This window comes from Mirounga leonina, unplaced genomic scaffold (genome assembly GCF_011800145.1).
Source record: "Mirounga leonina isolate KUSES-001 unplaced genomic scaffold, KU_Mleo_1.0 Mir_126, whole genome shotgun sequence".
Taxonomy (NCBI): Eukaryota; Metazoa; Chordata; class Mammalia; order Carnivora; family Phocidae; genus Mirounga; species Mirounga leonina.
In genome coordinates, this window is record NW_023270314.1 from 3,479,359 (window position 1) to 3,494,832 (window position 15,474).

The following is a 15,474-nucleotide window of genomic DNA, read 5'->3' on the forward strand; positions in this document are numbered from 1 at the left end:
CTGGGATGGAGCTTATAGTCTTGGGGGGAAGATAGGCAATGAACAAGGAAACAAATACAAATAAATATAACTTTCTGTAATGTTATGGATCAAAATAAGTGTCTTTGTTGGATTTCTCTAATGTGATAGCTTGTGAATGACAAGGAAGGTTATTTTTGGCATCCATGTTTAAAATTCCACCAGTTAACCTTTTGTGAGGATTTCCATTCAGGGCATTGATTTGTTGTGCAGAGATTCTCAGAGGGTATGAGTTATCCTCTGACTGCTAAGTATACTTAGAAATAACATCAGTTCTTCTATGATCTTTGGAAATGAAAGATGTCACAAGGAATAATGACTTTAACCCATTCCAAAGAAATATCAAGTAATTGACCATTGGAGGCTGAATAACTTTTGCCATTTGACTGAATATGTATTGTTCAAATGCTTTTCTGTGAAGTAAATGTTTTTCTAATTAGGCTAAAAAATGTGAAATTTTGTTGCAAAATTGATTTTCTATTAAGACACTAAAGTAGTTTCTCTTCCCTTCTGCTTGGATACTAATTAAATTATGTCCCAACTAGCTTTAATTCAGCAATCAATTTTTTTTCCATTTGCACTGGATTACAGAATCTCATTTAAAAATTACTCTTTAACGAATTCTACACAAACCAGAGGTGATAGACTTATTCTCCAATGGAGGGAAAAAAAAACCCAGCACTGGTAAAGTCATAAGACAGATATGCTCAAAAATAAAAAAAAAGCTCAGTTGTTTTCTGGTAGTATCTATTTCTTATGCTGTCTTTAGAGATAAGTAGTAGTAGAGGTTAAAAATACATAAATAAGGGACAAAATCCTAAAAATACATTTAAAAAATTAGGGATAAAATGCTAAAAAAATAAGGATCTAAGTGCTTTAAAAATATATCTGATGCTGGGGTGCAGAACTGTGACAATTTCTAAAATCATAAATAAAATTTAAAAAGAAAAATGGAATTATAGCCATTGATTGTAACATTTGAAGTAATTAAGTAGATGTATCACTTTAATGGACTATTGTAAAAGTAGGAAGGCTGGGTTCAGGGTTGACCTGTGGGCGGCATCAATATTTTTTGAATGATTAAAAAGAAAATCTCAAAAACATAGCCTGAGGTTATACACAGTAGAAATCTTTTGCAAATGGGTGATTAAAAACCTTTTGTAAAAGGATGATTTTTGAGGCCCTATACTAAAAAATGGAAAATAAGGAAAAGCTTTATGTTACTGTCTCTCCACTCAGAGGATGTACATTTCTGTTTTAAAGAAGCACAAAAGGAAGAAAAAGGTCTAGTGGTCCGTAAAGTCAAATTCCATCTTCATCTGTTGATGTTGGGAGGTGGAAGGAGATAGAACTTGAGTGAACCCAAACCAGTAAGGTGGCTTTGACTGTGTCATAGAAATTTATCAAGTCAGAATAGAAACCTGGTCAGAGATGCTTTTCCTAGGGGCTGGAATCTAACAGTGGGAGCCGTGTGCTTGTTAGGGCTCTTCCTGGCATAGCTTATCTCTTTCAAACACCTTTACATTTTCAACATGTGCTTGGTAACTTCCAGATAAGGCTACTTCCATTTTTTCCCCCTAAATTGCTTGCACATTTAGTTGATCACTAAAATAACAATTTTTTAACTTACATAGTTGCTTCATCATCTTACGACTTTTATAATTTTTTACTTTCTGGCAACAAAGCCAAAATCACAGGGTTGGATCTCAGTGGGTTGGATTTAACCTGCTTAAATCCAAGTGTCAACCTGAACCAGACTACTGTGATGAATGGTTCAGTTTCTAGATTCCAAAGCTGTTTCTTGAATTCCTTCCCCATTTCACTCATTATCTTTCTTTTTTAAAAGATTTTATTTATTTATTTGAAAGAGAATGAGAGAGAGAGAGAGAGAGAGAGATAGCACATGAGAGGGGGAGGGTCAGAGGGAGAAGCAGACTCCCCACTGGGCAGGGAGCCCGATGTGGGACTCGATCCCGGGACTCCAGGATCATGACCTGAGCCGAAGGCAGTCACTTAAACAATTGAGCCACTCAGGCGCCCCTCACTCATTATATTTAAAACAACACTTAATACTGTTAGATAAAAGAAAATGAACATCATGAACAGAATGTTGATGTAAAATGGAAAAAACAATATCTTTAAAATTGTGAGAACCAAAGTCAATCTGAGACTACAATTTATTCACACAGCTATAATTTTCTGTGGTTAATGGACAGTAGCATGAAAAAAAATAGAGCACATATCAGTGAGAATAAGTACTTATTCAGGTACAAGAACGTGATTGGAATCTTCATTTATTATGAAGAACTTTATATCTGGTTCTAGTCATGTGGAGATAGTTCATAAACTAGACATCTGTTTTATGAGGCTTCCTATATCATGATAAAAGGAAATAGTCACTCAACTTCAAACCAAAAATTACTATTCCTAAGTTGATATCAAAGAGGAAAGGCTCAAGAGTTTAAAAATGTAGTTGTAGAATTATTTACCATTAAAAACTTGCAGAGACATTCAGTAAATACAATGGTGGTGAGAAAAAGAGCGAAGTAGATTTGGATAAAGGGAAAAGGCCAGAATGAATAGGGAGGTAAAAACAAAGTGAAAGAACACAAGAAAGATTGGCCAAGAAGAAAGAATGGGAGATCTCTTGCTTATTGGACACTTACACATACCAGGCTCTACACTGGGCACTTTATACTCTATCCTACTTAATCTGCAAGACAAGGGGTAGATAATGGTAAACCACTTTCTAGATCAACAGACTGAATTTTAGAGAGCTTAAGTGACATGTCCAAGTTCTCTGAGCTGGTAAATGGATTCGTCAGAATTGAAACCGAGGAGTGTTTGATCTTCCAGACAGGACTATTTCCAGAAACCAGGGTCACTGACAATAAGCAAAGCAAAGGTTGGCGTGAGGAAGGAAAAGGAGACCACACCATATACCATGAAAGCAGGAGCAGTGTCTACCTGTTTCACTTTGTTTAGTACCTACACAGTTCCGGAAATGTAGCAATATACAGTAAATAGCCACAAATTTTTTCTTAGATAGGGAGAGAAGACATGGAAGAAGAAAGAAAGAAATAGAAGAGAGAGAAGGAGGGCAAGTAAGAGAGTGAGAAGAAAAATGTGATTCTTTTTGGGCAGTCTATCTACTCTTTTAGATTCTAGAGTCAAGCCTGTCAGCTTACTGTCAAGTCTCAAACTCTGCCTGTATTCAAAGAATTTTTGAAAGAGGAAAACTGCTTGATGGCTTTTACATTTTCTTTCTTTCTTTCTTTCGTTTTTTCTTTCTTTTCTTTCTTTTTTTTTCTGAAACATTTTCTTAATTCAGGCAAAAATATTTGCCAACTTTTCAGAAACCCAGTAAGTGTGATCTTGGAATACCATACCACTTGATAGTTATCAGGTGAAGGTGGGGAGTATGAACTCTGGACAGGTAGCCATTGTGAAGCATGAGTGGGTCATATTTTGATTCTCAACCAACAAGCTAACCATTAACCAGTCAACTAATAAGAACCTTGCCATTAATGAATATTTGTTACAGTCCCACTTTGCACCCCAACTGCAAGGAACATACAAAGTAAAATATTTCAGTCAAATAAAATAATTCAATGAAATAGCTCATTACTTTCTTCAATAGAAACGTTATGATCAAGTGATTCTTTTCAAACAGATCTTGGATTTAATATTGATACTAGTTCACTCAAAGAGAAGAATTACTTATAAAAATAACAAAATTTACCAACTCAATATTATCCTTGGGTGGGTTTTGAATGATATCCACAGTGGGGCTAAATTGATTTCAGTATCCACGAATCTAATTTCGACTAACATATTTGGTTAAGTTATATATCTTTCTTTCCCAAAGGAAAGCAGAGCTCAACTCAGAAACCTTTTATTCCTTTTTTACAACTACATAATAATTTTGGAGGACTAATAAGATTCGATTTCATACAGCAATCAACAAACCTGTTCTAAAACCTCATTTAGTTACATTGGTCACAGAACATCTTAGGTTGAGAGGACTCCCAGGTGATGGGCTTGGTTGAATTTCTCTGAGGGCTTGGGCTTCTCTTTGATCTCCCTGGTGGCCCTGACGTGATCACACTTGACACTGTTCTTTGGATCCTCACTGAAGGAGGCTGTTGACAATCTCTTGGGCTTATAATCACCCAAGAGATTGTCAGGACCCCAAAAATGGCTGGAAAAAAAGAGCTGCTTTAGGAATTCAGGGAAGCTAGAGTTGTTTGCCTTTCTGATATTGGCCTATTGAGACATTTGCACAAAAAAACGCTAGGCAGGCCTAGCATAATCAAATCGAATTGATTATTACCTAGTTTAAATGCACTAAAGATATTGAACTTCCCTTTTTAAATCACAGAAAAATCCTGGGCTGAACTATGAAAACTGGGGAAGAAACAACGTGAAGAGTACTATAAAAATGTGAGTCATTTAAAAAATGGATTTAATATCAGCCTTTGTGAATTATATTTGATGTTCCACCCATCATGCTCTGATATCTGTAGGGGAAATAATGAACGGTCTGTGATATGCAGACATAATCAAGGGAAAAGTGCTATTTTATTTCTGTTTAATAGCTACATAACCTATGTAGAAAACACGAAATGATTGTGGAAAGATACAAAGAATAAGATGATTTTTCACTTTAAAGAAGTAGATGTGTGCGTGTCTGGCATTTTGTAAGCTTTTTAGAAGCAGATAGTGGGCGTGTGTGTGTGTGTGTGTGTGTGTGTCCCGGAAATTATAGACAACGGTGGGCACAGATCTTTCTCTTTTCTTTCAAATAAGCCCAGAAGACCTGTATCCTTTTTAATGGGGTGATGCAATCAATCCCTTAACCCTATCTTCCCAGCTGTCAGCAGCTGGAGGCCCACATCATCCTGTGTAGAGAGCGTCTCTCAATAGGTTCTTATGTGAGGAGGAAGTGGTGAGTACAGCTTGTCATATTAGAGATGCTAATGTTTTCCTTACCTCTTCCTTCTCAGCACTTTGCAGATCACGCCACTCCTCAGTTACATGGCCGAAATCCACTGTGTTCATGGGGACTTTAAATTCCCCGATGATGTCATGCTTGGAGAAACGATCAAAATCATACACGGCCATCACCAGGGTCTTGCCACCCAGTTCTGAGTACGGCACCTAAATAAAGAGATGAGGATAAAAATCTGGTCACAAAAATGCTTAAAATGGATGACTTGGTTATAGTGTTTAATTTCAATATTTAGCTGCAGAAACAAAATGAGGATAATCGTGCTTTTAAAAAAAATGGAATCATTTGAATAACTGCTTGGGGCTCACATTGGGAGAAAATAGAGACTTAACCATAGTCATCTTATCACTTTATCCTAAAGTTTTAGAAGCAATTAGTATTACTGATAATGAGGCTTACTATTAGTCATGCTATAAACACTTTAAGATTTAACAGTGTTGGCACATAGGCACTTAAATATTTATCATTTGAATGATTAGAATGATCAGGTGGGAATTTGTTTGTTAGAAGAATAAACCAAGCGAATTGCACTTGATTGTGTAAGTTTTACTTGTAGAATATTTTGCTATTGTTAATCAGTTATATTTTCAGCTTATTTGGGGTAGAAAACTTGTTTCAAAAGTTCTATTAACTCTTTCAAGCCATTTGGATGGCACAGTTGAATGGAGCAGTGATTTATAAAAAGATATGCTAGGAGTCAGAAAGGATTGAAATGAAATTCACAAGTTGCCTCACCTACTCCCTAAAATAATTTACTGATTGACAGGAACTGACTATAAAATTGATGTTTTAAATATCAGAGATGCATTATAATATAGATCTTGAAGTTCATTCTTAGGTATGACACTTTTTAGGATGAGTTGTGGCAAAAGGCCCAGAACTGATGAATTCTCCAGCTGTTCAGATAGATCTGGGACAGATGCTATGGGTTGGGATTTTTATTAGTGACATTTTTAATATTCAGGGAAAGTAGTGCGATCTAAGTAAGCTATGCTTCAGTAATTGGGTAGAAATGCCTAATTAAGAAATTGTTTAGACCTGTATTGAAGTTTTGATCAATTTTTATTTATCGGTGCAAATGGTTGTCTTTGCTTCCTCAAACATTTCTCAGTGAACTCTATATATTGAGGGGGAAGGAAGCATATTTGACTATAACTGTATAAGAAATTCTAGTTTTTCAAAAGTTTTTTTGTCACTTGTCATCTATTGGGAATCTGATTAAAATACTTTGATTAAAAAGGAGGAACAATACCTTTTCCATTTTAGAAGAAAAAAATAAACCCTTCCCAAAACTGAGTTTCAAAGGAAGAGATGAATTTTAGAGTAGGGATAAACTCTGAGAAATTTCATCTTATTTCTGAAATTACTCTGGATTTTTTTTTTTTTTTTTTTTTGGTGATTCTATTGAAATAACATTAGTCAGAAAACCTGGGCTTGGGGTTTGGCAGGCCCGGGCCTGGGTTTTCCCACTTCCCGGCTGAAGGGCTTGGGGCAAGTGAACCAACTACACACTTTTCATCTATCAAATAGTGTTAATAGTAGGGCCCACTTCCCAGGGCTGTTTGAGGCATTTAGCAGAGTGCTGACACAGTAGGCACTTCTTTGGTATTTGAATGATTAGTAGCTCCTTCAGGTGGGAATTTATTTTGAGGAAAAGCAACACTTAGGTTGGGGATGTCAAGTTCATGTCAAGTGGATTTGAACTCCGTTTTAAAGCTTGTCCTCTTTAAACTGTTGTGCTTCTGTTCTATCATCTTGCCTATTGGCATTTTAAGACGCGTAATCTACACTGTCTACTGGCGAAATTAACTAATTCTCTGGAAACAGCAGCATGGTTCTTAAGTGTATCAAAATATATTATACTTTGGGTTGATTTATGGTTTGATCAACATTCTTGAAATAAAATGGAACCTGATAAAATTTTATAGGCAATTTAAAAATTTCAATAATTAAACTTCATGAGGCCACAGAAATTCTTCATCAGATTTTAGGAATACATTTTTTAAAATTAACATATGAATAACTCAAAACAGAAAGCCCCCTTTAGTAAATCAACAAATTTAAGAATCTGCTTACTAAATCATGGTTAGAAAACGCTGACCTAAATTGAGGTTAAAACACAGTCAAATAGTATGACTGTGATTACCATTTGCAATATTTTATTAGTTTTATTTTCATTTTGTTTTGTGGTGTTTTGGCTGTAGTGATTAGTTCTTTGTAAGCGGAGTAGTTTCAGAATGTTTTTATTGCTACTCTAAATGAACTCTCTGGGTATAGAAAAGTGTAGTTTTTTAGAAAAGATTACTGACAAGACATTGGGGATTTTTTTTTGTCTTAAAACCTCAAATTTCAGAGTGAAGAGAAAGACACTCCTCTTTTACGAAATTGGAAACAGGGCTTGAGAAAATGACTCATGCCCTTGGTTTCATCCATTTATTTCATACCCAGTATTTGCCTACATGAGGCACATGCTTTCGCGAAGGCTGGCTGATAGAGGAGGGATTCTGAATCTGCCTACTGGCGTATTTACAGACCTTTCATTTTTCAGAAATGTATTATTTTAAGTAATGAATTAAAATTTTCTTTTCATATATTAAAGATAGCTACCAAAGCACTGTTTTTATGCATGACTTCAAGACAAGAGCTACAGAACTTGTGTATGCAGAGATGCCTGAGGCCCGCAGAGCACGTTTTCCTGTCCAGTTATTATCTTATGGCCAGAATCTCTCTTGGTGATTGTCAACTGAGGTGTCTCAACAAGATGAAGAACACTAGGGAAAAGATGACAGTTGAGGGAAAATGCTAGAAATGTGCAAAAACAAGGGGTTCCTATCCTTTTTTATTGATAGGTTAAGAATGGTTTCTGTGTGCTCGGATTGCCCCTGTATACACAGAATTTTGCAATGAGAATAAAAACAATTTGTACCATTTAAACAGTGGAACACAGCTTACTCAGTTCTGAGATTGTGGTTTATTTTCAGGAACTTCGAGACTTAGAAAAAGAATAATTTTATTCTTCCTTGGGCTTTATTTTAGAGAGGGGGACACGTTCAAGTCTAACCTTCCTTTTTAGATGTGAAATGACAGTCCCGTCATCTTCCAGGCTATATTCTATTCTGAAATGGCTGAGCCGAATCCCACTTTGACCACATCTAAATGCAGTACTGAATCCTCACTGGACTGAAGTTAAGAATTTTGAATATTCTGAACAAACTCATCTGTGAGCCTCTGAACAAGGGGCCATGTGCACGTCTATGTATGTGTCAGGATGAGATCGGTCTTGAAAACTACAGAGGGAAAGTTATTAGTAAGTACCAAAAAAAAAAAAAAATACCTTGAAAGTAAATTGCTCATTGAAGACAGGATTAAGGGTCTTTCGGTGGACTTTTGTCTCAAATTTCTTCTTTTTGTCAGGTAGCAGAAACACTTTCACATAGGGATCCGATGTGCCCCCCATGTCTAAGGCGGGCAGCTCAGCAGCCTGGATAATCCCTACCAGCAGCTGAAATGAGAGACAGAATACAGCAAACATAAGCATTGGTGGACATTTTGGAAAAGATTGACTTGTTCGCGATGTTGCATATTGTGATCTCTCTCTCTCCCTCTTTGCTTTTAATAAACTATTTCTCTTATCAATCCAAACACAGAAGGCAAATGAAGCAAGCCATATAGACTTCAGAAACCTAATTATGACAGATGCAGGCTCTAGGAAGCCTGGTTTTCAGCACAAAAGAGGCTTTTTAAAAGGTTGCTGATTACAGTTAAATATGGAAGTCATATTTGCAAAAGGGTTGCAATCAAATAACTTTCCAGTTGCTAAAAGCCCTTGTGCATTATTTTTCTTTCCAGGGCGTGATTTGTAAGTGGAAATAAATTGTTAAACAATAACAAGTCTGTGATTATAAAGTAGGAAATTTTTATTCTGAACTCAAAGCTTCAAACCAGCAAAATAGAAATTTCTTAGAAATTGGGTAATATTTTGTGATAATAATAAGATGAGCAAGTTTCTATCATATTTGACCTTTATTTGTATGCTGCCTACTTTTTATTTTAACTTACAGTAAAGTTATTATTTATTCTGAAATTAAATCTAGGACATGGAGTCAAAGAAGTATAATTTCGGTTTCACATAAATGAATGTAAAATTACAGATAGGGTTTTTAATGCTAAGTGACTAAGTTTCTGATTTTTCTTTTTCAAATGCAGAGATTTCTCCATGTCTGTTTTCTCAGTGATACATTCCTGTCTTACTTATGAATGTGAGTGTAGGCTGGCATTGTTGTTTTTGGTAAGAAAATAAAAGGTGTGAGTGGACTCTTCCAGATGCTCTATCATCAGATATTTTGTATCAACAGACTGGCTTATATTCCCATGGGAAACAAAAGTAGACTCTTACTCAAGGTTATTCAAGACATACTTGTCAGTAAATGTGGTTACATTATAGCTTTTCACATCAGGCCTAAAAATTTGAGCCTGTGCCTTTTTAGCCAAATAGAGTGGAAATGCAATTCACTTTCTTTAAAAAAAAAAAAAAAAAAAAAAAAAATCACATTCATTTTTTGTAAAACTGACCTACCATGTTTGTAAGAGCGCTTTGGCTAGTTGGCTCAATTTTTAACCAGGACCAATACTCTGAATGACTGTTGTTTCCATTTTAATGCTCAATATGTTAGTGACATCATCATAACAACAGTAGGAATAAGAGTGCTGGATTGTAGGTATATAAAATACGGATGGTCAAAGAATAGCTAAAATAGACATCAGATTATAAAGACATGAGTAGTAAAGCAAACAGTTTGTTTCTTGCTTTGCCACTGGTATTTGGAATTTGCCTGTGGATAGCAATGTGAATAAGCAAGTTTCTATTTTCTCCTTCTCACTTTTTTTTTTTAAGATTTTATTTGTTTATTTGACAGAGAGACACAGCGAGAGAGGGAACACAAGCAGGGGGAGTGGGAGAGGGAGAAGCAGGCTTCCCGCTGGGAGCGGGGAGCCCGATGCAGGGCTCGATCCCAGGACCCTGGGATCCTGACCTGAGCCGAAGGCAGACGCTTAACGACTGAGCCACCCAGGCGCCCCTCCTTCTCACTTTTTGAAATGAGTGTTCTTTTGGGCAGGGAATGCACTAGTGCTATAACCTAAACTCCTTAAACCTAGATAACTTATAGTTTAAAGATTTTTGGATATTTTGTTAATAAGGGGTGGAATTACTTCTAACCCCCCTCTCCTCCCCTTCTGCTAGAGAGACAAGTATCACATTTCCCTCTGCCATGAAAGCTTCTCATTTAGAGCATTTTAGGGTTGACTTTTAGTTTTGGTAAGCAAACATGTATATTTGATTACAGCTTAATAAATAAAATTCCTCAGACTTTATCTTTTCATGACTCATAGGAACCATTTTGTAAATCAGATTAGCTGAAAACACTTGGAAAAAATTGATGCATACTAATTAAAAAATATTTCATCAGGTAGAATCTTCTAGATCCTCAGAATAAAATACCTTTGTAAAAATTTGATGTTTGCTAGAAGGGGAACAATAAAAGCACTCATTATATTTGAGTAAAAAAAAAATCCTGTGCAATTTTCTTAAAGATGCTTTATAAATAATACTTAAAATACTCCAGTTAACTTAGAAGTTTCAAAATTATGACTAACGAGGATGAGATACCACTAGACTTCTACTGGATAATATGAAAGTAGAATAAAGTAGTAAAAAAAATACTGGATACATATATAAAGTCACGTTAAGTTTCTGGAAAAAATGTTACATGTTAGTGTTGACCTTCATTTTCATCAGAATATGTAAATATTAGGAAGTTTTGCTCTTGATCAACTCCTGATTGTCAAATTTTGGTAGCTGGGATAGAAATGATCTCAAATGTCCTATTTAATTAACTATAAGTGGTATATTTATAAATGTGTATAAATCCATACCTATAAACTTGTATCTGTAACCAAAATGCAGCTTTCTAGAATGTGTTATGAAATAACTAGCCAGGGCTGTAATGAAGCTGATCAAATAAATTTTTTTAGTATGATAGAGCATATCAATACATTTTTCATGAGGAACCGTCTAGAAATTCAGAAAGTTAAGACATTATTTAAATTGTTGATTTCTAAATACCACCCAGAATTCTTGCAACTACATAGAACTCTCCCAGTCTTACTGACTTTGGACTTTGGTTGTCAGAGCTGAGGATTGGTGGTTTTTTTTTTTTTTTTTTTTTTTATGTATTGTTCATTTCTCATCAACATCGTTATTTCAACATCAATGAAATAACACAAGCTGCATTAGTAGTAAATGTATTAACAAGTATCACTTCTTCCTCATCCAAAAAGATAAGTGAAGCAAAACAGAGTTAAAATTCCCTTTGTCAGACAAGGACATTGTCCTAAAGATTCTTAAGAGCTCGATCTCTTATTCAGCTGATTCTACTAATTCTTTTTTTTAAAAATTTATTTAAAGTTTTTATCTATTTGAGAGAGAGCGAGAAAGAGAGAGACAGCGTGCACATGAGCGTGGGTGGGGGGGAGGGGCAGAGAGGCAGGAGAGAGAATCCTCAAGCAGACTCCCGCCGTGGAGCACTGAGCCCCATGCTGGCAGATCCCAGGACTCTGAGAGCATGACCTGAGCCAAAATCAAGAGTCAGACACTCAACTGAATGAGCCACCCAGGCACCCCTCCACTAATTCTTACCTAGCGTTTTCATTTAACAAGTCAGAAGGTAAAGGGACATGGTCAATTTCGTGGGTCCTAAAAGGGTTTTTTTTTTTTTTTTTTTAATGTAGAGATTTTTTAACATTTTTCTTTGAGCTACCTTTAATGCGGTTAATAAAAGGTAGCTAATATTATCATCCATCTAGGTGGCACTTCACAGCTTTTTGAGAAGTTGAAGCAGGAGTGATTGTTTTGTCACTGCCTTCAGTTCCTTAACACCTGTTGGGCAGTAGTCACAGGCACTAGAAATCAAGTTGCTGGTCTTTCTCCTTTCCTAGAACGGTTAACTCACTGGTGCTAGGAATTTTACCTAGTATCATGATATTACAGAAGGCATTTCTGCCTTTGAAATTCATGGAAGGCAGTCAGTTTTTCGTCTTTGATTCCTTATCAAACAGTTAGATTTTGTTTTAAAGCTTTGGTTGAATGGTGGTTTACCTCAGCAGTTCCTTGCCCTGTTGGGATCGAATTCCATGAATTCCAAGGGATATTGTTGTAGCTCAGGCTGATGGGCGGGTAGGAGTGAGACTGTGGCTGGGAGCTGTCAGAATCAGAATGACTATCTGCAAGTTCATTTGTATTCTGCCTGCCTGCAGTAAGTGCCATAAGTAGATGTAATCGCTTGAATACTGTGAATTCTAATTACCAGAAGTTAAATTAGCAAGTAGGGGACTGCCTGTACTTAGAAATGATTTCATCAATAGCTTTGATAATTGCATTTTCCCTTCTCAGCAAACGAAATGTTTTAAGAAGTATTTTGCTTCAATTTCTACTTGGTAATTTCAGAAAACGTAATGGAATTAGAAGTCATTTCCCACCCCTCTCAGACCTGGTTATTCTGGAAATCATAATCCAGTGAATATTGAAGTTTCCCCAGTTTCTCCTCTTCTTTGGGTTCTTCTTTTTCTTCCCCATCAGTCAATCCTGTTTCAGCGTCATCGTCCTTTAGAGCCTAGGAGTAGGGAAATGAAGTATATGAGAATTCAGGTGAATTCGTTGAAACCCATATCAACCTGGACCTGTGGTTATACTTCCAAGCTGTTAGAAGCAAGCACTAAGATGCTGGAAATTCATTTGTCTGACACACATTCACATTTGCTGCTTATATATTTTTAAAATTCCACTTGTGCACGGAATTTTCTTCCCCAATCAGCAAGCAACATGAAAGCGATGGAAAAGCCCCTCAGAATATTGCAAGCGAAAAATGTAAAGTTGTTGCAGACAAAATGTCGACTTGGATTCACGTTTGGCTTTGGTAAAACTGCTTCTTTCAGAAGTATGACAAACATGCTATTAACCAGGCCAGGTTTCACATTCATGTAGTTTAAAGAGATCTAAGCTCAGCATCATGTAAAACATCATTGTTACATGCAGTGGAGAACTTATATGAAATGAGTGGCCTTTTCTTGCCTTGTTTCCTATAAGAAAGATAGCTGAATAAGTGATTCTCAAAGAATTTTAATTTCCTATGTTTCACATATACATTTATAATGGTTATGGAAAAAGTGGAAAAAACATGCCACCAGCAAATGCATGTTTAGAGGAAAATCTACCCCACTTCCAGTTGAAATTTAACATTTTATTTTTGTAACAGCTCCACAGAAAGCTAGGCTGAATTAAATTGATTTATGGATCTATTTGAGATTAAAAAAAAATAAAAGCAGTTACGTTTGCAGTTTTGTCAAACTGAAATCAGCATTAACGTTTATTTTGCATCAGTGAACAAAAATCGTGGTTCTGAACTCTGTTTGGACCAACTGAATAGTCTTTATAATCTAAAACTTAAGTGTAATGTAAAATGAAATACTAGAAAGCTCATCATCCCACAAAATACATTCAAATGCTCCTCTCTTTTGAAAATAAAAATAGATAATGTATTTTCCCATGAAGTGCAACAACTTTGCTGAAAGAAAATCAAAGGTTATAAAGATTATAAATATTAGGTAAGCTTTGTTTCTAGGCATATGCATTGTTATTGCTTTAGAGAATTAGGAAAAATAATTTTAAAAGCTATATGTAGTTATTCAAAATTAAAAATGATAAAATTACATTTCCCTGATTGCTAGTGAGATGGGAAAATTTGAAAATCTTTATGGTAACCAACTGTATTTATTTGTCTGGGAACTGCTGGTGTATATCCTTTGCTAAGTGTTCTATTGTTTTGTTTGGCTCTTACTGATTTCTAGAGACTCTTTGTGTTTTAGTGGTCTCAACTTTTCTGTTATGTATATTGCAAATCTTCTTCCCTAGTTTTTGGTTATGGCATTTTCATTGCCTTTTGTGTGTGTGTGTGTGTGTGTGTGTGTGTGTGTGACTGGACTGTAGAATCTCACAGAAGTCAAGATAAGGCAGAGTGGGAGACTGCTTTGTATCTGTGACAAAGTAAAGGAATTTTAACTCTTGTCAGCAGGTTAAATCTGAGAATTCTTGTAGTCAAATGCAGAAGTATAACCAGATTTCAGAAACGCAAGAGGCACCAGACTACAGCTCCATCACCCAGCCTCTTCCCACCTTCCAGAGTGTGTGGTCTGTCTTCTCTGCTGAGAGAAAGCTTTACTGTTCACTCGTGCATTTACACAGAGACTCTCTGTGGTGTTTCAAAATGGCACTGAAATTGACAAGCTTTTCCCATTTGGCTCTACTCTGCTAACTCCAGTTTGATCCTAAAAAAACCCCGAGACTTGGTGGCATTGTATCAATAGAACTCATTTGGGTGGGAAGAGCATATGAACAGAGTTGAGCTGTAGTTGGAGGTGCCTCCCTTTCTGTGCTTCTTGAAAAATTTCAGGAGCCTACAATGAATTTGGAAAATTAAAAATTACCATTATTACATCTGTGTAGGAAAGTTGGGATACGAAATGTTTTCCTGAGTAGTAAAATGTTGGTTTCCTGATAGCCAAAGGCAGGAAACAATTTAATTACTTAAAAATTTAATCTTTTAACTTGGGCGGGGGATAGGTCATTATAGGGAACATGCTAGTAAAGTGACCGGAAAAGACAACTGAGTTTAATTAGAGGAGCTGAGGCAGTGAAATCACATTGCCCTTTCAAAACCTTAGCTGTCTGTTAGTCTTTACCACTCCCATAGATGTTCTTAGAAAATTGCAGCTTAGTTAAATTGTCTCCCTATAAGATTTTAAGTTTTTAAAAATAATAGCAAGCTACTTAGTACGTATTTCTGTCGAAAAATCTACACGTTACTCTATCATAATTATAAAAAAAATTCATGGATTAAAATACTTTTTCAAAAGTCTCTTTCAGAACTGATAATTTACATATCATGTTTCAGCCCAGTGCAATTTGAAATAGCTGAGATATAAATCTCCTTCTTCCTAAGTGGGTTTTGCCCTAATAAAAGGTGCAGGACCACCTCTGCAATTACTCTGTGTGAAATAGGGCTACATTTTTGATAATTTCTCAGTGCCACTGTTCATCACCGAAGTGATTAAGTCTGTTCTTGTCCTGAAGCCTGAGCTTAAGCAGGATGTCTTCTGTACCATCACATTAAATTCAGACCTATGAAATCAGTAGCTATTATAATATCTCAAGAGCAGCACCCCTCTACCCACCCCCACTGCCCCTCAACAAAATGCGGAGGAAAATGCTTGTAAACCCAGCAGTTTTGATGATTTGCTAAATTGCAGTCGCGAAAGCTATGTGCTGGGAACATCAGATCTTGTTTTAAATTTCAAAGATTTAGTGTACATGCTTCTGGCTTGCTTCGACA

General features: G+C 36.0%; 1 protein-coding gene across 1 annotated transcript in view; it reads right to left on the bottom strand.

The window, feature by feature from the left end:
* SYT1 (synaptotagmin 1) overlaps positions 1-15,474 on the bottom strand; it is a 466,909-nt gene that overhangs the window by 131,899 nt on the left and 319,536 nt on the right. Inside the window, exons 6-8 of the mRNA XM_035002083.1 lie at positions 12,577-12,699; positions 8,364-8,531; positions 5,011-5,178 (exon numbers count right to left, since the gene is read on the bottom strand). Of these exons, the coding sequence (XP_034857974.1) occupies positions 5,011-5,178; positions 8,364-8,531; positions 12,577-12,699 (459 nt within the window). The remainder of the gene's footprint in view (positions 1-5,010; positions 5,179-8,363; positions 8,532-12,576; positions 12,700-15,474) is intronic.